At 50.0% G+C, this 18930-nt stretch overlaps 8 protein-coding genes across 8 annotated transcripts; 4 read left to right on the top strand and 4 right to left on the bottom strand.

The window, feature by feature from the left end:
* Positions 1-800: 800 nt before the first annotated feature.
* Positions 801-2419, top strand: COCMIDRAFT_109965 (uncharacterized protein; the record flags this gene model as incomplete). The annotated part of the gene is made up of 4 exons (XM_007695310.1): positions 801-982; positions 1033-1467; positions 1519-1731; positions 1783-2419. The coding sequence occupies 4 exons, from the start codon at positions 801-803 to the stop codon at positions 2417-2419; spliced, it is 1467 nt and encodes a 488-aa protein (XP_007693500.1).
* A 648-nt stretch (positions 2420-3067) lies between these two features.
* COCMIDRAFT_10050 (uncharacterized protein) lies at positions 3068-4724 on the bottom strand (the record flags this gene model as incomplete). Its single annotated transcript, XM_007695309.1, has 2 exons — positions 3068-4482; positions 4532-4724. The coding sequence occupies 2 exons, from the start codon at positions 4722-4724 to the stop codon at positions 3068-3070; spliced, it is 1608 nt and encodes a 535-aa protein (XP_007693499.1).
* Positions 4725-6485: 1761 nt separating this feature from the next.
* On the top strand, positions 6486-7640 carry COCMIDRAFT_30994 (carbohydrate esterase family 8 protein; the record flags this gene model as incomplete). Its single annotated transcript, XM_007695308.1, has 1 exon — positions 6486-7640. The coding sequence occupies one exon, from the start codon at positions 6486-6488 to the stop codon at positions 7638-7640; it is 1155 nt and encodes a 384-aa protein (XP_007693498.1).
* Positions 7641-8027: 387 nt separating this feature from the next.
* Positions 8028-8655, bottom strand: COCMIDRAFT_30993 (uncharacterized protein; the record flags this gene model as incomplete). The annotated part of the gene is made up of 3 exons (XM_007695307.1): positions 8028-8250; positions 8300-8327; positions 8514-8655. 3 exons carry the CDS (start codon positions 8653-8655, stop codon positions 8028-8030), a joined length of 393 nt encoding a protein of 130 aa, XP_007693497.1.
* Positions 8656-9417: 762 nt separating this feature from the next.
* On the bottom strand, positions 9418-10899 carry COCMIDRAFT_109982 (glycoside hydrolase family 16 protein; the record flags this gene model as incomplete). Its single annotated transcript, XM_007695306.1, has 3 exons — positions 9418-10205; positions 10271-10726; positions 10779-10899. 3 exons carry the CDS (start codon positions 10897-10899, stop codon positions 9418-9420), a joined length of 1365 nt encoding a protein of 454 aa, XP_007693496.1.
* Positions 10900-13159: 2260 nt separating this feature from the next.
* Positions 13160-13864, top strand: COCMIDRAFT_41609 (uncharacterized protein; the record flags this gene model as incomplete). Its single annotated transcript, XM_007695305.1, has 1 exon — positions 13160-13864. One exon carries the CDS (start codon positions 13160-13162, stop codon positions 13862-13864), a length of 705 nt encoding a protein of 234 aa, XP_007693495.1.
* Positions 13865-15582: 1718 nt separating this feature from the next.
* Positions 15583-17128, bottom strand: COCMIDRAFT_10046 (uncharacterized protein; the record flags this gene model as incomplete). The annotated part of the gene is made up of 8 exons (XM_007695304.1): positions 15583-15768; positions 15816-15947; positions 16000-16284; positions 16341-16630; positions 16678-16847; positions 16899-16927; positions 16978-17027; positions 17077-17128. The coding sequence occupies 8 exons, from the start codon at positions 17126-17128 to the stop codon at positions 15583-15585; spliced, it is 1194 nt and encodes a 397-aa protein (XP_007693494.1).
* A 520-nt stretch (positions 17129-17648) lies between these two features.
* COCMIDRAFT_109969 (uncharacterized protein) lies at positions 17649-18629 on the top strand (the record flags this gene model as incomplete). Its single annotated transcript, XM_007695303.1, has 1 exon — positions 17649-18629. The coding sequence occupies one exon, from the start codon at positions 17649-17651 to the stop codon at positions 18627-18629; it is 981 nt and encodes a 326-aa protein (XP_007693493.1).
* Positions 18630-18930: the final 301 nt, after the last annotated feature.

Here is an 18930-nt window from a genome sequence, read left to right as displayed (position 1 = left end):
AGCTGATACTGCAAGGTGTATATTAGCCTCACGAGAGACGTGTTGAGATATATTTGGTGGAGTCATTGTATATTATAACAAGAGAGGTGCGCAAAGTTGGTGGGGTGGCTCACTCGCTTGTATGGCTCACTCGCTTATAAACTACGTTATCGTTACACCTTTTGCCCGGGCCGTCGCGTGGGGAAGAACAAGCCGCTCCAGCGGGATGGGACATTTCTACTCCGACCCGCGATTTTGGCGTTTACCAAGACAAGGCGCTGCACTATTGACAGTCAGACACGATATACCGTACTTTTACCGAAGGTGATTGGCGAATGAGCCGCTGGATCGGGTACTGGTCGTAAATCAGCATGATAGACGGAGGTCCAGGCCTTGGAGCATCTGATGCCGAACCCTGAAGAGCTCGGCAGCGAGAAAAGTGGCTCGTTATTACACCACCAACGAATGAGCGACTGGGAGGCTAATGCGGTGAGAGATCCGTAGCATGGTTTGTTGTCGAATCTCTTTGCGGCACGCCCAAATATCACCCCATCTTTTGAACGCTTGGGGGTACTTCGGTGCTTCTAGAACAGCAAGGCCATCTCAATCCAAACCGTTCGCCGTTGGTATCTCGCTTGGAGATTTTATCTCAGTTTCTCTCCTGCACGCGGCTAAATGCCGTGTGTTTGGGCTGGCCATTATCTTCTGCAGTCGCCCCTGTCCTTGCTTGCATTGCAGGCCTGCTGGTTACTCAAGACACAGTATTGTGCAGCTATAATCTACGGCCTTACCCCGCCTAACCTCTGCACTCACCATCTACAATGACCGAACCCAGCTCAATCGAAAAGGGCGCTTACGTCCAGGGCTCATCCGTGTCTTCGCCTGGCTCGACGACCGAAGAAGTCTCTTTTGATCCAGTTGCTGAGCGCAAACTTTTGCGAAAGCTCGACATCAGGATCTTACCTGTGCTATGGATTCTCTATCTCGTCAACTTCATCGACCGGTAGGATTTTTCTCTCATCTCTCACCTGCAAAACTAACTCAATTCTCCAGCGCCAACATTGGAAATGCGAAGATCGCGGGCATGGAGAAGGAGCTGAACCTCATCGGCCAGCGCTTCAACATTTGCGTGTGGGTCTTTAACCTTGGCTACCTTGTTGCTGGTATTCCGCTACAAATTGCGTTCAAGCATTATGGGCCAAAATCCCTCTGTGTCATGATGTTCTTTTGGGGTATCACAGTCATCGGACAGGGAAATGTCAAACGATGGGAACAAATGGTTGTTTGTCGTCTGCTCACTGGCTTTGCTGAAGCGGCCTTCATCTCTGGCTGTGCCTATCTGATTGGCGCATACTACTCCAAGCGCGAGTACCTTACCCGCTATGTCTACTTCCTTACGGCCGGTATCATTGCCGGCGCTATCAACGGCTTTCTCTCGTCGTTGATCTCTAAGATGAGCGGTACTGCTGGCTATGCCGCATGGCGATGGTAAGTTGACTTTGCACATGCTCTTGAGCAGCAGTTGCTAACTCGAAAAAGGATTTTCATCATCGAGGGTTGCGTTACAGTCTTCATCAGCATTGTCACCTGGCCATTTATCCCCCCGTTCCCAGAAGACTGCAACTTCTTAACTCCTGACGAAAAGGCTCTTATGCTTGCACGAGTGAAGGCTGATGGAGGCCATGTGTCTGACGATGAAATCACACTCAAGAAGGCTCTTGAGTACCTGAAAGACTGGAAGATCTGGACTGGGTAGGCTAATCTCGTTCAGTTGCTTGAAAACTAATACTGACAAACCGATAGTGTCGTAATGAACCTTGGAGTCACAGAAAACGCAAACTCGCTCGCCAACTTCCAGCCCACTATCCTGAAGGGTCTCGGCTACACTGCGATCCAGGCTCAAGTCCATACCATCCCCGTATACGTGGTCGGTGCTGCCTTTTCCGTCATCTTCGCATACGCAAGTGAGCGTCTGCACCGCCGCTACCTTTTCTACATCTTTGGCTGGGCGGTTCTCGCAATCGGTCTCATCGTTGAGATTGTACACCCGCCAAACCCCAAGGTGCGATACATGGGCATGTTCTTCATCGCATGCGGCTGCTACCTCGCCATGCCCATCTCCATCATCTGGGTCTCCATGAACTGCGGCAGTGGCTACAAGCGTGCCGTAGCCATCGCAGCAATCATCAACTTTGGCACTGCCGGCGCCTTCGTCAGCTCCAACGTGTTCCTCTTTAAGGAAGCCCCCCGGTTCCGCACTGGTTTCAGCACTGGTCTTGGTCTAGCCTGTGTGGGTGCCATTGCCGCGACCATTACCTGGTACGGCTGCAAGAAGGAGAACAAGAGGCGCGACCAAAAGAGGCTCGAGCTGCCCGAGGTCTTGGATCAGAGCATGAAGGAGCTGGGCGACGAGCACCCAGACTTCCGCTTTGCTCTGTAGACAGAGTTTTACAGAAATCAGTGTAGCTGGCTACTTATTATTAGACAATTACTACCGCCCACCGTGGCAACATTACATAATAGACCTAGAATAGAACATATATATATATCAAGCAGATTGTGCTTTCCCACGTTTTGGGTCGCAATCTTTGCAAAATTGAATAATCTGAATCTTGAAAGATATTGATTGGAAGGGGCGAGACTCTTGATGTGCAGCAGTACTTGCATGGCGCTAGTACGGAACGCAGTCGCACGGTACACCCTTTGGACTCGCGCGAACCACTCATAAAAATGGCTCATGCACATCGTGCTGTGCAGATGTAATGGCGGGGAGCACGGGGACTGGTTTCAACACGGCCATACGCTATGTGTGCAATGCGGGTTATGCATAGTATGAAAACTGGTGGCTCTTGTGGATCTTGAAAGCATGTGGGGGAAATTGATGAATACGAAAATATGGGGATTTTGTAAAAAAAAAAAGTTCGAATTATGCATTAGATAAAAAAATGGGGTATGACACTGTGCAAAAGATGCAAAACGTGCACCAAAAATAGGACTAGTCTTAGTATCTACATGAATATTTTGCCCCAAGAAATTGGTTGCAGTCGTAATGTTGAGTATTCGCACGCCATCCAAGTCTGACGTTTTTTTAGTCGTGTTTGGTGTACACTTTGACATATCTGATATGCTCGTTGCCCTGGGCATCTTCGTATCGCTGACTGACGATTTTGTAGCCTCCGAGCTTTGGCCATAGCTTTGTCCAGCAGGCCCAGTAGAATACACCCAAGAGAAGTACACTGACACCGACAACAGGGAATACGTAGTATGGGTAGCCTTCGGCATTCCAGTCACCATCCGGTGGGATAAAGGGGACGACCGCGAGGAAGATGTTTGCGGCCAAGTAGAGCAGAGCAATGGGAAGGTAGGTATGCCATGGAGACTCCCAGCGCTCCGATTTCGAGTAGTGGAGGTAGATGAGACCTGCTGTGACGAAACCGTTGATCCAGGCGCCCGGGTAGGTGTAAAGATCCGTGATAAAGTTGTATGCGGGACCAGCGGGAGGAGCAACCAGAATAATGACGGTGATGAGCCAGTGTAGGAACAAAGCAGTCGCAGGAGCGTTGAATGGCTTGTTCGATGCCCAGAATCGACTCCAAGGCAACAATCCCTCCTTTGCAAACTCCTGATTCAAGCGAGCATGCGCAAAACTGACTGCGAGAACATTACCCAGATTGCTGAGTGCGACGAAAGCCGGAAGACTGCGTGCTCCGGCGCTGTTACCGAAGACATTGCGGAAGAAGAGACCGGCGACAATGACTTCGCTCTTTGCGAGGTCGGACTTGGGGATCGCAGCAAAGTAAGCTACGTTCGCAAGCACGTACAGAATCGTGGTTCCACCAATAGCAAGAGGCGCGGACCAGCTAAGAGTCTTCTTGGGGTTCCTGACTTCTCCGAGGACGTAATTGGCGTTCTCCCAGCCCTTGTAGGAGTAGATGATGCGAAGAAGTGCTTGACAGTATCCGTATGCGCCTCCTCCGCCGTAACCGTCACCAACCTCCAGACGGAATGCGTTATCGAAGTTGTTCGGTTTGTCGATCTTCAGGTGACCGCCAAGGGCAGCAAAGCCAGAGAAGACGATGAACAAAAGAATGAAGACCTTGAATACTCCTAGGACGTTAAAAAGGCGGATACCCCATTTTGGCAAAACAGCATGCAGGGTGACCGAGAAGGTTACGCAGGCAATGGCGATCCCACGTGCCGCCCAGCCATCGGGCGCTTCTGAGCCGGATGCAAAGAGAACGTAACGGCCAAAAGCCAGCGAGTTTCCGGATGAAAATCCAAGAAGCAACATCTGTGCAGCCAGGACGCATGTTGCCATGTACTTGGGATGGCGGTAAACGCGCTCGAGATAGTTCTTTTCGCCACCGGAGCGGGGGATTGCCAGTCCAAATTCTAGGAAGACGGAGAGTCCGCAAAAAGTAAGGACACCACCGATGATCCAGAGAAAAAGCGATACACCGACCGATCCCGTCACGGCGAAAATACCAGAAGGTGTGGAGAAGACTGATCACAGTTAGTTACATGCTGATATTGTGCAACTAGCTCTACTTACTTCCAGTGCCGATCATCTTGTTCAGAATAACAAACACGGTCGCCGTGTATCCAAGCTTCTGCGAATCATCGTAGACATAGGCGTTGTCTTCTTGGACGCTTCCATCCTCGTACACCGGGGGTGAGTGCGAGGACGGCGACTCCTCGTTGGTGTAATGCACCACTTTCGTTCCGTCGTCTTGCTCGATGGCCATGGTATGGATTGAAGTGCAGCGACTACTATGCTTGCAGAGCGGAGCCCGCAAGTTAAATGCAAGGTTACATGGTGACGCGATAGTGTGGCTCAAGGATGCCACGCGAAATAAATTACGATTTTTTCTTTTCTATGTCGCAATCATCGTAACAAGTGAGATTTTGGGGCGTGAATGTCTTGCGGTGCCAGGAGTCGGCTCGTTCCAAGACCCTGGATGGGGAAGGTGAGCCAATTCCATGGGTTCAAGTCTCTTGGTACAGCTTCTCAGCCACACGCATCATCGAACCGCGCGATGTCGTGATTTCTGGGCACTATTAGCTTGTCGCGCGCTCTCCTTGGCATTAACAAAATACTTCTAGCCACTCGCTATCGCAGTAGCGAGTGGCTTAAGAAGGCTGCTCACCAACAAGTGGCCATGTGCCAGGACGTCGGCGTGGCCGTGTTGCTGCCATGGGCGCTGACGGTGTGAGGCGCGAACACCAGTCACATGCGAAAAACACCCTTGGCAGCTCCTCGATCAGTTATGTAACGTAGGATCGTGTTGAGATGTGCTGCTACCCTACGCCAGCTTGCGACAGGATTGTGGAAGTAGAGTGGTGTTGGTGTTGGTGTTTTGGTGGAGATGGAGATGGAGTCTGCACACCCTCTCGGTAAGCTTCCGAATTAGTCTCTCCAGCACATTTATGGTTTCCGCCTGCAAGACTAGACATGCCGAGAAACCTACCAGGACTAATCATGTGAAGTACCCACAGTAAGCTTAGCTTATGCACAAAATGTGTATACCTAGACAAAGGTAATAGTGCATATGATACTAGCTCCTTGATGCATATCTGTACTAACAGACTCCCGTAGTAGCACAAATACTTCCCATTCCAAACACCTAGTTTACCAATTTTGTGTCTTCCTGCTTCGCCAGACGACCAAGAGGCGGCGCTCTCGCTCAGTACTGCGCGCATGATCATTCGATGCATACCGCTACTCGCGCAACGGCCTTACTGCGACATAACAAAGCTCTATTATTTACAGAACACATGATAGTAATTTGCGTTGCGAACGCTAAATAGTGTGTGGCTTTATATAGCAACTCGGACTTCTCGACCAGCCACCCAGCGAGACAGCTCACTTAGAAGAAGTCCAAAAAAATATCACCGCGAAGCCGAAGCAATTAAATTCGAGGATATTCATTCGACCCACATCATACGTCGTCTGTAGCTGGCCTGGAAAAAGCCGTCAAGTCTGACCGCTAGGCTCGGGCACACCGCGGTGTCGTTAACTGCATATACTATAGAAGCTTTGCTTACTCCAATGCTTGGATGACACCACAAATGCCTTCACAGTAATGGATGATTTGTCTTCAACTGCTAACTATGACAATAGCAGCCTGAGTGCTTCCATGTATTCGGTACCTCGAATCATTAGTTTTTCGTCAAAACATGAAATCGTTTTCCGGTTCTCCAGGTATCTGGGCTCATTGGTGGATTATCTCATCTCGCCTTCCCCAAACTCCCCCGGTTTTTCCGCATAGGCCATCTCCGCGTTTACGACCTTAGATCTACCGTAATAGCAGGTATTGGTCGGAAATTCAACTAAAAGATCACTTGCAGTCAGAGTCTCTCCGAACTAACGGAACTATGATGATTATATGGAACATGGTAAATCATGATAGCCGTAAATAGACGAGACTAGACTACTTTATAAGGAACGCCAGCCAAGCCTCAAAGCTGGCTGTAGCAGGTCCAATCCTGTACTTCAAACTCCCAAGATGCGATTGGCGATAATATCCACTGGCTTCCTCCAGCTGTGTGCTGCCATACCAGCAGCCAACCGAAAAGCATGCCAGTATCCCACCGAGAATCCTCTCGACGGATGTCCCCAAAACACGCTCCTTGTCGGCCCACGAAGCAACTTCTCCACCATCCAATCCGCCGTCCTAAGTCTCCCCCATGACGAAACCCCCTACAATATCCTCATCCTCCCCGGCACCTACACCGAACAAGTCAACATCACACGCCCGGGACCCGTCTACCTCCTCGGCCAAACCGCCCACCCCGAAAACCGAACCAAAAACACCGTCAACATCCTCTGGCATAACGCCACGGGAGCCGGCCTCTCAACCCTCGACAACGCCTACACCTCTGTCCTAACCGTCGCCCCAACCCTCAACGCCAGCCTCACCGGCTCCGGCCCAACAGGCTTCCCCGTCCCACCCTCCACCCCCTTCGGCAACACCGACTTCCGCGCCTACAACCTAAACTTCACAAACGATTACCTCCCTTACTCCTCCGGCCCTTCCCTCGCAATATCCGTCAGCTACGCAAACACAGGTTTTTACTACTGCGCCTTCCACTCCTACCAAGACACTCTATACGTTGGCAAGCTGGGCAACGCGTACATCTACGCTTCTGAAATCGCGGGCCAGACGGATTTCCTGTACGGATTTGGTACTGCGTGGATCCAGTCTAGTCTCCTTACGCTACGGGGCTGTGGCGGAGGCATTACGGCGTGGAAGGGCACGAATACGACGTTTGAGAATCGCTATGGCGTGTACATTCACGATTCCGAGTTGAAGAAGGAGAATGCGACACTGGCGATTCAGGCCAAGTGTGCGTTGGGCAGGCCCTGGAATGCGTTGCACCGGTCCGTCTTTGCGAATTGTGACATGGATGATTCGGTGTTGCCGGCGGGGTATATAAAGTGGAGTGCGGCGGATCCGAGGGTCGGGGTTAATACGACCATGGCGGAGTACAAGAGTCACGGGCCGGGGTGGGATGAGGCTGCGCGGAAGAGGAGCAATGTTAGTATTGTGTTGGGGGAGAGGGAGTATAGGGATTATAAGAGGGTGGAGACGGTGTTTCAGTATCCGTTTTCGGGAGAGTTTGGGAATACGGGGTGGATTGATATGGACCCGGGGCGGTAAAATGGAGGAGTTTGGGTTGTTGTGGAAAATTGACAAGGTCTTGGGAATGTACATAAGGATGACGGGACGACGCATGAGCAAAGACCAGCAACTCAGAATCAATGATAACGTATTCCTTACATACTAGCAATACGACAACCCAAAATTCCCTAGATACGCTTTTAAAATCCTTTCATTTAAGCCCTCCAAGTAATATCTTCCACTGCTGCTCCTCACCAAGCAGCCCCTCCATCTTCCCCTTATTCCTCTCTAGTCATCACAACTTTCCTCTTATTTCTCGGCGTAAAACTAGCCGGGAACGGCCTCGGCTGGGAAGGCGTTCCCTCCGTAAAACCCTCCGGATCAGGAATAATTTCTTCGCTAGCTTCATCGCATGCAGGGCGAAAGTCAAAGGCCCATAGGAGACGCGATATGCCCAGGAACAAGGACTGTTTTGCAAAATGCATTGCCCTCGCACACACGACATCCAGTTCCAAAGCCAAATTGATCGCGCTTCGTGAGATCTGGATGGTTTGCTGATTCTACGGCGGTGGACTGGTCGTGTATGTAGCGTGTTGGGTCGAAGCGGCGGTGGTCGGGATGTTGTTTGGGATCGTTGTGAATGGCCCAGCTGTTAGTACGGGACGTAGTAGATCAAGCATTTCTGTACTCCGTTTTACCATGTACCTAAGAGAATTTTTGGATTCCCTGTAGTAGCGTCAGCGACAGTTGCATCACTCTATGCACAGCTTACCCAGAAGAGCTGCTTCAGCTTGTGATCGTCAATGGTAGCGCCGAGGCCGCATCACTGCCCAAAATAGACAAAGTTGCTAAAGTTGAATATGGAGATGTGGAGTGTAAGCATTGGCGGGCAAGGTATCAGTTGCTACTTACTCAGCTTGCCTATGTTCGTAACCTCGCACTTGGCTACTTTAATGCGACTAGTAACATGCAAACTAAGCATGTAGAACTCCGTCATGAGTCGTGTTACTTTGACTCCTCTTGCGATTACTTCAAATCCTTCAAGTGATGTCATGGCAAATCTAACAGGGGGTGAGGTGCCCCTCCCGCAGAGATGTAGGGGTAGGAGGTGTAAATACTTCTCACCTCCATCTCTATTTATGTGTTTTGTATACGAGAGTATGGCCAAGAATTAGAGATAACAAGATGCAGGACGTAAGGCAGATAGCGAGATAGTAAGCAGCATCAATGCTAATATTGAGCTTACACCAGGTCTTTGAATTGAAGTAGGCATGAGAAATCATACGCGCAATGATCTTTTACTCAGCAGTAAACCCATTGACGACCTCCTTTGCAAAGCGCGATATCAATAAAGGTGAGGAACATAGAGTGGAGGACAAGATTAGAAATTACAAATTACAAACAGTAGTAAGGACGAAAGCATATGGTAATTTGATGACCAAAAAACGAGAACACGACGTGACACAAAGACTCTTCAAATTAGCATGATATTCAATTCTCCGCGGCTTGATTCACCTGCCTTATCGCCAACCATCGCCCCTTTTATCCTCATATGCAAAGTCAAGAGACACAAAGGAGGGTATTTCAAGCGCCAAGGAATGAGTGAAACCAGAAAAGAAAAAGAAAAAACATTAGCCAGGTACCGGCTGCAAGCTTCTTGTGTCATGCAAAAAAAGCAAGCAAAAACGGTCATGCATCGGTAAAAAAAAGAAACATGTCCGCGGCTTTAGGAAAAAAAAGAAAGAGATTGGCATGGCACATCAAATGCCGGGGTACTAAGCAAAGGTATCACAACGGGGGGGGGGGGGGGAATTAATTACAAGACCAAAAGTCCCAAAACGGCAATGACAATGGCGCACACAGAGCCACTCATACGAGAGAGACCCGGTTGAACCGTTGTCGCCGCGCCCGTAGAACCAGTGCTACTTCCTCCCTGGACGAAGGCGCCTCCTCCAGACGAGCTTCCTCCACTGCCTCCCGCCGCCGCATCCGTAGGCTGGGCGTTGGCACCCGGTGCAGTTGGGCCAACCGTCTCACCGGCGTCGTGCCCCGCGCCGCCTCCAGGGATGCCACCAGGTACCATGGCCACGGATGCCGATGGTTTGGCGCTGGTCCCGCTCTGTACTGCCTCGCCCGGATCCTCGCCAGTACCCATGAGGGAGCCTAGAATAACCTCGTCGTCGGTAATGGCAACTGTATTGTTGGTTCCGGCCTTATCCGTGTACTTGTACGTCTTCTTTCCCTTGATCTGCGCCTGCGGCGGGGGGTCATAGCACTCGATTGTGACTTCCGAGAAGCGGGCCGCGTAGTAACCGTTGACCATGTAGGGGCTGTTCCAATCGATTTCACCACCTGCCCATTCAACAGTACCTTTGGCATTGGTGGGGAGACCGGCGGGCCAGAGGGAAAGCATGACGCGGGCAGGGGTTTGCGGGTAGTCGAATCGGCCCGCAGTGCTGTTCCATGTATCGCTGCGTTCCAGCTTGCGCAATTCCTGATCATCGACGGACCAAGTAAGCGTGTCTTCTGTCCAGTCGATACAGTATTTGTGCTCCTTTTCGACTGCGTTGCCATTGGGGACTGTCAGGTTTTTGCCGTTGGTGTCTGGTAATTTGTTAGTTTCATTTTGCGAGACCGAACGAAAAAAAAAAGGCAAGGGGGAAACTCACAGACTGTCACGCCCTGGGAGTAGTAGTTTGATTGGACATTGTTGATGTCGGCACCCACCCACTCAAAATCGATTTCGTCTTTAACATCCGACATGAGAATGAAGGCGGTCACGACACCCTTACCCTGGGCACTGCTGACCTTGGAGCAGATCTTGCCGTACCAGACATAGTGGGTAGATGCCAACAGTGTTCCACTTGATCCTTGGGCCATGGTCAAGAGCGTCGACTTCTTGCCCGTGCCGGGATCCGTGTACGGGGTAGGGTCGCCTTGCGACTGCCAGTTGATCTTGGAGGCATCGCCGAGGTATTTTTCAATACGTTGAACGTCGTCGAGGCTGTCGAGCGAGTAGGTTCCGGCTTTGCACACAGGGCCGGGGACGCAAGAGTCAAAGGTATTCGACATGAGGGGGTCGCATCCACCGAGGCAGAAAGCGCCGACACCGCAATCGCCATAGACTGCATGGCTGTTAGCATGCAATGGCTTAGTTTGTACAATTGAAGCACGCACGCGAGCAGCAGGGCGTTTCTTTTGGGCAATGGCTATCCTTTGTGCATTTGGCACCGGCAGCGCTGGCGCAGGCTGCAAGCGCTGCAGCAGCAATTGCAGCCGAGAGGACGGTTCGGACCATGGTTCGGACTCTCTTGTGCAGTTGTCGGTATGGTGGTGGTAAGCTGACGTGCAGTGGAATCGGACCGCGGTCAGAAGGTTATCGCAAATGCTCGTGAGGAAGGTTTTCCCAGGGTTTTGGCGATGACGACCGTAAGCACGATGGCGATCCGCGTGAAGGCCCGTTCCGAGAGAAAAAGGTGTGGAGAGGAATACGACGATTAATTAGTCCCCTGACTATCCCTATGGCCGCGTGTTGGGTAGCGAGCGTTGGTGGCAGATGCGAAAAAGAAAGAAAGCACAACGGGCGGGTTAGTAAAGCGAGAGTGGTCCCGAGGGGGAGAGAGAGGAGTAGAGGCCAGGCATGAATGGGCGGCCAGCTTCCTCTTGAAGAAGGGGTCACTCTGGGGTACGAGGTGGCGCATCAATATGGAATTGCGCCATTCCCCATGCGGCCTCTGACTAGCCGCTTGAATCGGCCGATGAATCCCTTGAGTATTAGCCATCCACCCGTCGGCGCGCCAGCAGCGCGTCCCAGCCCAGAGACGCTGCCAATGGCGAGCAGCGAGTGGCATACCCGTGGATTTGGACCTTCTTGTGCTACACCGTCACTGCTACTGCTACTGCTACTGCTACTGCTACTGCTACTGCTGCTGCTACCCTGCATTGGTTTCCTCGATGCAGATACTGACTGGCCAGAGTACGGCTAGCGCCATCACAATCGATACGCCCTATGTTTGGAACACCCTGCAGCAACACCCGAGCCGCTCCACCTGCATCCCTGCCATCACGCTTCAATGTCCAGGCCTTCGACTTCTACACGACGTCGCTACAAGTCACACGAGGTGCAGTTGCGGCCATCGTGAGACCTCATTTGAGTTTGGCGGCTGTTGAGTTTCCATCTCCCACTCGGATTTTGGTCGAAACCGAGCACGTGCATAGCCGAGGAGCACGTGTGCTATACCCTCCATCCCATGACCAGCACAACCTTGCATACATACAATAGCGCTGCCATGCAAGCACGCCAACCCCGTCTCTTCGGCATATTTGACACATTGCCACTAACCACGCTAAAGTTTCGAAACAGAAACAACAATCGGCTCACATGCCGCACATGTTACGAAAAACGAAGCCTCAAGACACTACCATTTAGATGCCTACCCCTTGAGAATGTCTTCATCCTTGTGCCCACGTGACTACTTGAACAGCACCCAGTCTACTGTATATTCTCCGGGGCCCGAATCATCTTTGAAGTCGGCAGCACCATGATAAAATGCGTATTCCCCGCACTTCACCCCCATGCTCTTGGTGGACTAAAATACCCGGATTAAATCTCACCCCACCGAAATAACGCAATGTTAACACGATGCAACTACCAACTAATATTATAAATTAGATACGTGGCGGTCAAGTCAGCTAAACGGTGCCAATCCTTTTCATTACAGTATTTTATTTAATTCACAAAGACCCCATGTTCTCCGCTCAAGAATCCACTGCGGGGAATACGGTGGCTCTCCCTGGCCGGGATCAAGCATTGACCAAGACAAAAACCACCCCGGTCTATTTGTCGTGAGAGATCAGGTAAATACGAAAAAGACTTTGGTGAATAGTCTACTTCTCAATTTCTTCGAACATTCATAGCTTCATGTTTTTGGGTATTGTGATCACGCATAGAAGTACATGAAAGCTAAAAGTAAGCGTGATAGTGTAATAGGCAACTTTATCATAGTAACTTGTCTTTAGGGTCATTGCAATAGTCTTAAGTTTTCTTTGGTTGTATTCTGAAACCTGACGATACCATATATTCGGTGGAAAAAGAATATCTCCTGGCCATCTATACATCGTACGCTGAGCGTCACATGACATAGGTTACCTTTGCGGCGCTGGTGTTGATTGGACGCGTAGTATATGTGAAGATTGAGACGATTAGAATAGAAACGCACACACGAACTTTCGATGGACCGTATGTCCCATGTTCTACCATCGCTCAAGGCACGTGACCATATCATTCATAGTCACCACAGTAGCCTCAGTCAGCGTCCACTTACCTCTCATTTAATATAGATTATCGAGTCATGCACAATGAATCGCCGTATGTGAAAATCATCGTACCGGGGCCATACCGGCCCCTGTTCGGCAGCCCAAAGATATCTCGCCAGTCAGCCTCGGTACTTTACCCGCGCTTATCCCTTCCCGAACTTGCTCTAACGCTCTATCCACGACTCCGACTCCAAACCCAAGCTCCAAGATCGACGAGTAAACTCCCCGCCTTACAACCCCGAATGTCATACCTCCTCCACGGCAGCACATCTTACACTGGAATGGGCTGGGTCGACCTGGTACCCCGCTGCGGTCGTATCTACATTGGCGGCTTATACGCTTTGTACCAGACCGACCTCATCGAAGCAGCAGGCATAACACACGTGCTCTCAGTCATTGATTACGACGCTTTACTCCAAGAGAAATTCTGCCACCTAAGGCATTTCCATATCCGGGCCGAGGACCACCCAAACACCAATCTCCTGCAGTTTTTCGAGAGTGGTGTCAAGTATATCGATGAGGCGCTAACCTCTCCCCCGCTGACTCCTGGTAATACTAAGCCTCACGTCGCGGACGCTAACATCTCACCCTCAAAAGGGGCCGATGGTGCACCCGCGGGTGGTGGCGTATTCGTGCACTGTGCAATGGGCAAGTCACGCTCCGCCACGCTTGTCTGCGCCTACTTGATTTGGAAATACAATGTCTCCCCTGAAGCGGCCTTGGAGCAGTTGTGTGAGGGAAGGCCGATTTGCGATCCGAATCCTGGGTTTAAAGAGCAGTTGGAGGTTTGGAGTGCAATGTGTCGTGCCGGTAGTGAGGGAGAGAAGAAGAGGATGTATGAGCGTTGGGAAAAAGATCGGTTCACTGGCGAAGTATGTGATTGGGAGGCTTGGGTTAAGGAGCGGGAGAGAGAGAAAGGAATGAGTCTTCAAGCTTCGAAGCTTTAGGCGTTGATGAATTCCACATCTTGAAAAAATCCCGGCTGGTGACTGAATCGGGGACGATATTGAAACCAAGTCCCGGTGTGTTGAAATCAGAGGCGGGAACCCCGTCTTTTATCACCTTACCAAACACCTTATATTTCCCACTATTCTCTCCTCATCTGGGGATCTCCTGCGTAATCTCGAATTTTGGAGCGTCAGGCCGTTGTGAAAGAGGACCCGTAGAAAGCCAAGGGTCGAATTCTCCACAGTACCAGTATGTGTTTGAAGGGCGCATATGCCATCCATTCAAAGCCTTGTTATGTTCATCTGCCTTGGGCCACTCTGTGAATATAGAGGGCGGTAGTTTGTTGAACTGTGCGTAGCAACTGTCATGCAGTTACTCCAACGTTAGATACTTAGAGGCTATTTAATAAGGCACAATATTGGCCGGTTGAAAGAATCCTGTGTACACTTAGTACTAGCTGATATCGAAGGCATAAGCTGAGACATATCCCCATTGAATGCAATACTGTCACATGAAGAAAATTGCCGCAGGTCTCACCGCCGGACCATCGAACGAGCAGTTGTTTGACATTATCATATTCTTTGCACATTGCATATTGAAGTCCCGATCCGCAACGTCCAAAAAACCTAGGGCATCTGGTCGGGAGTGAGCGTCGCGTTAATACATCGCAAGCTGAATTGCTTCGCAAAGGCGTCAACATCCGCAAGTGCCTGCCCAAACGGTAAATTGTATGAAAAGGTCCAATGGCGTATTATTATCAATACTTTTCTGGCATCAACATGTCATACATTCGGTGTTATCAGCAAATACCGATGTCATTGAATTCTTCTAGGATCTGGTTGAGAAAGCTACGTGGGTTGGTCAGGAAAAAATGTGCTGCCTGGTTCAGCATCGCTTTCACCGTTGTCGTGAATGAGAACGGGACCACCTGGGCTGTGGTGTTTCGGATAAACATAGTATCTGTTGGGGAAAGTACCGGCGTCCGACCCAAAATGATTGAGAGGGAGTTCGACAGCCCTCGCGTCGACTACTGGTGGTTGAGTATCCTAGCGCAAGCATGAGTGCCGCTATCGATGCCGAAGACCACATCTTTCCTAACAAGACTCTCAAATGAGTGAAGAATTTAATAAATCGAACCATTTCGTCCGCTGATAACAAGTGAAAACGAATTCTCACAGGACCGACGCAGATTCCCGAATACCGCGATAAAAGAGTAATCTTTCGCAGAAAGTCAAGGCCGGCAACTCCACCTTACATACAGGTTGCGGAGGAAAAAACTGAAACCTCAGTTTACTTCCATTTTAAATTCCGGTAGAGCTATTCCATCAAGATCATGATCATCATTTGTGCGTCTGTAGATACATACGAGAGTTCCGCCGGTAGCCGCAGTAGATCGCTCACAAGCGCTACGAAGTAAAGCTTATCAGTATTGGTTGCGGATGGCATATCCTGGCTACGCCACTTGAGAACCTTGTTTTACAATGCGGCTCTTGGCTAAATCGATGTGCATGGATAGGTTTTGGCTTGAACGCTGGAGAACCATTGGTGCTAAGCTTACCGTTGGAAGTGCAGATCTACGTATGGTGATCTCTGCCTTGCCAGGATAGATGCATACATACGAAGGTTGAAACTTCTGAACTTAACATAAAGAACACTGCGATGCATCGAAGTATCTATAGGTGTTGTAGGCGATTTCCTCAACAAACAGCAGATGCCTTTAGAAAGAGTCGAACCAGTAGCGCCAACACATCCATCTCTGCCGTAAGGCCCAAATCCCCAAAGTCAAAGCTGTCAGGGGTATTGCAAATGCCCAATAAATCCAGAACCTGTCCGAGACTGACCACTTGCCCGCCGCACCATCTTGAGGCGGCGTGTAATTGAAAAAACTCATGCTAAAAACAGCCTGTGCATGATTAGTAGATATTCGCCATTGGTGTTAAGAACTCCCACAGAAATGAATGTCGGCGGCAGGAAAAACATGGTAACTACGGCAATGGTTCGCATCACACCGCTGTCTTCTTTTGCTGCTGCCCCGAGTCCCTTCATGATCTCACTGTCACGCTGTGTGGCCATGTTGTAAGCCTGACAATACGTTAGTAACATCATTTTCAGAAAGGAAGAATTCATGTCTTACATATACATTCTCATTTTGCACCCGCGCCTTGTTTGATTGGGCTCGTAAGTGAAGATTTCGAAGCATGCGAACCTGGAAGCCGAGGTGGTTATTGATCAAATCAGCCAAATCTTGTACATCGTACGGCACCGGCAGTGATCGCTTCGATTGGCTCGCGATTTGGTGCTGAATGCTACTCAGAGTGTTAATTGCTACGTCGAGAGTCTCTGACGAGTGGATGGCGTGTCTCGTTGCTTCGTAAAGCAAGTCGGATTTGGTAGTGTGGCGAGTTGAATGCGTACGATTCTTAGATATACTGCGTTAAACCTAGCCATAACCTTCATAGCGACAATGTAGCTTACCTTTTCGGCTTGCCGCACGGTATCTCGCATAGACCATACCGATTGATCGTACGTTACAACGAGGACCTCTATCAGTGGCACAAGCAAGCAACCAGGCTGTGATCCTTGTATACCAGGCCACATTTGGCGCAGCTTTTCTTTCAGACAGCTTTTGAATGCAGCATCTACCCCCAAGCACAAAATGGAGCAGCTCTTCGAATCCCACCGGTAACAAAATGTCATCTCATGCCAGTGATAGCGCATACCGTCGTTGGCATCAACAGTCTTGATTTCTACGCGGAACCACATGTCTGGGAGAAATTAGTTGAGTCGATGCCTAAATTCCGCCTGCCCTCACAGCATGATTCGAGCTGGCCATTTTGGCCTTGCGATTCCTTGAAAGCAAAAAACCCATTGGAGCGCCTGTATATGTTGGCCAGGAGATACTGGGGTATTTGAAAATATTGAATCAGCTCCGGCTGCAGTTTCCCGCTGCCACTGTAGGAAAATGGATCGTCCTGTATAAAACTAGGATTTGGTCAATGTTGATCATGAATTTCTGGAAGAACGGCAAAGTACAGATATTGTTTTTCGGGGTCACCTTGATCCTATTTAAATAGTTAGCGTGGTATACAGGAACGTAAAAGAAGTATCATACGCGGAGACAGTGATCCAGCCGTTCAGTATGTGAGTTCCAACATCCAGCGGCTAGGCAACAGTCAATTCATTTCTTATAAAGCGTAACAAATATTCTCACATAATCTAATCAAATCGATTGTATTCATTGGAGGCCCGCGAGAATTTGGCATATTTGCGGCGAACATGAAGATAGAATGCTACTTGCTCCAGTCAACCTGTTATAAATTTGCCCAGGCCAGCTGGTGGGCTATGCCACCACGAAGTGCCACACCAGCAAATGCGCAAAGGATGGTAGATGCATGGGAAAACCGGTCAGTTATGGATGTGCATCCATGGTGTGCGAGGCTGCCCAATGAACGACTCGGTAGAGCCTCCTTTGCCTGCTAGCGCTGATGGCGCAGCGATCCCCACCAACCACAGCCTGGGTAGCCATGTCGCCTGCTGCATCAGTCTGCTGGCTATGTGCAAAGCGTCTTTCAGCTGGCCAAGAGATTATTAGCCATGGCTAGGCAATACACTGGATACTTGTTGCGACAGTTCCCGCGTCTGTCTAATTTCTGTGTATAACTCTTTGCATCATTCTTTGCTCCCCATCACCTCGTCACAGACTCACATTCATCTTTAGTATCCACTCCCTCTCGCAGAACTTACATACTTCTTGAGAATATCTCTGGAATGAAATGATCACCAATGCCACGCCAGCCTCGCCGCGAAGAGTACACTGTAGGATGGGTATGCGCACTGCCCATCGAGTCCGCAGCAGCGAAGCTTATGCTGGACGAAGAGTATGACCCTCCTCTTCTCGAACCAGGCGAGACGTGTGATGATGTATACTCCACGGGGTCGATCGCCGGCCACAACGTTGTCATCGCTTGCCTCGAATCAGGACGTACTGGGACGAATTCCGCAGCAACGTTAGCCACACGAATGCAAGCAATGTTTAAAGGAATTCGATTTGGGCTCATGGTAGGAATTGGTGGGGGTGTACCAAGCGAGCAAAAAGATATCCGGCTTGGAGAGGTGGTTGTCAGTGTGCCGGGGGGTACCTTTGCAGGGGTGGTGCAATACGATATGGGGAAGACAACACCAGGAAACAACATCAGAACAGGAAACTTAAACTCGCCACCGAGAGTTTTGCTTAGTGCAGTAAACGTGCTGAAAACCGACGCCTTGCTAGGCAGGAGCAAGCTGCTCAACATACTCTCAAAAACCCAGGATATCCCTTCCTTGCGGCGGTGCGAATCCAGTACAGATGTGCTGTACGACGCGTCCTACAATCACGGAAACGATTCAACTTGTGAGAATTGTCGTTCCGATAAACAATTGGTCCGCTACCAACGCAGAAGGGGAGAAGAAGTGGTAGTGCATCACGGAACCATCGCATCAGGCAACCAAGTGATGAAGAGCGCTGCTGAAAGGGACAAGATTAGCCAAAAACTCGGCGGTGTTCTATGCTTCGAGATGGAGGCAGCCGGTCTTATGAACAGCTTTCCCTGCCTTGTCATCCGTGGCATCAGCGATTATGCAGATTCTCATAAAAACGATCAATGGCAAGGTTACGCAGCGGCAACTGCAGCTGCCTATGCTAGAGAGCTTCTCTTGAAGATTCAACCAACTCGGGTGATGGAAACTGCTAGGGTAGAAGACGTGATTAACGACCCGAGGAGTTAGTTCAAAACGCATTTCTTGTTGCATTTACAGTTTGTAATAACTTTTTGACAGAGCGTGACGCGCGATTTTCAAGCCCCACTCGCGAGTCTTCGAAACGTAGGAAAACCGAGGGCCCTACTGTGTCCGTGCGCGGAATGCGCGGATTCGCGCAATGCGCCGAACCACCAAAACCTCTCTATCGTCTCAACTTTACAACAATACAACGCAATGGGCTTAGAAGAAGCGCTTGAAGAGTGTGATACTTTCGAATCTAAAGATCAAATCCCCTGGTCTAAAATAGCTAAAAAACATGGCGTTGTGC

The sequence above is a fragment of the Bipolaris oryzae genome (assembly GCF_000523455.1).
Source record: "Bipolaris oryzae ATCC 44560 unplaced genomic scaffold scaffold_295, whole genome shotgun sequence".
In the NCBI taxonomy this organism is placed as follows: Eukaryota; Fungi; Ascomycota; class Dothideomycetes; order Pleosporales; family Pleosporaceae; genus Bipolaris; species Bipolaris oryzae.
The sequence above is the reverse complement of the archived record's forward strand: the minus strand, read 5'-3'. Positions and strand labels throughout refer to the sequence as shown.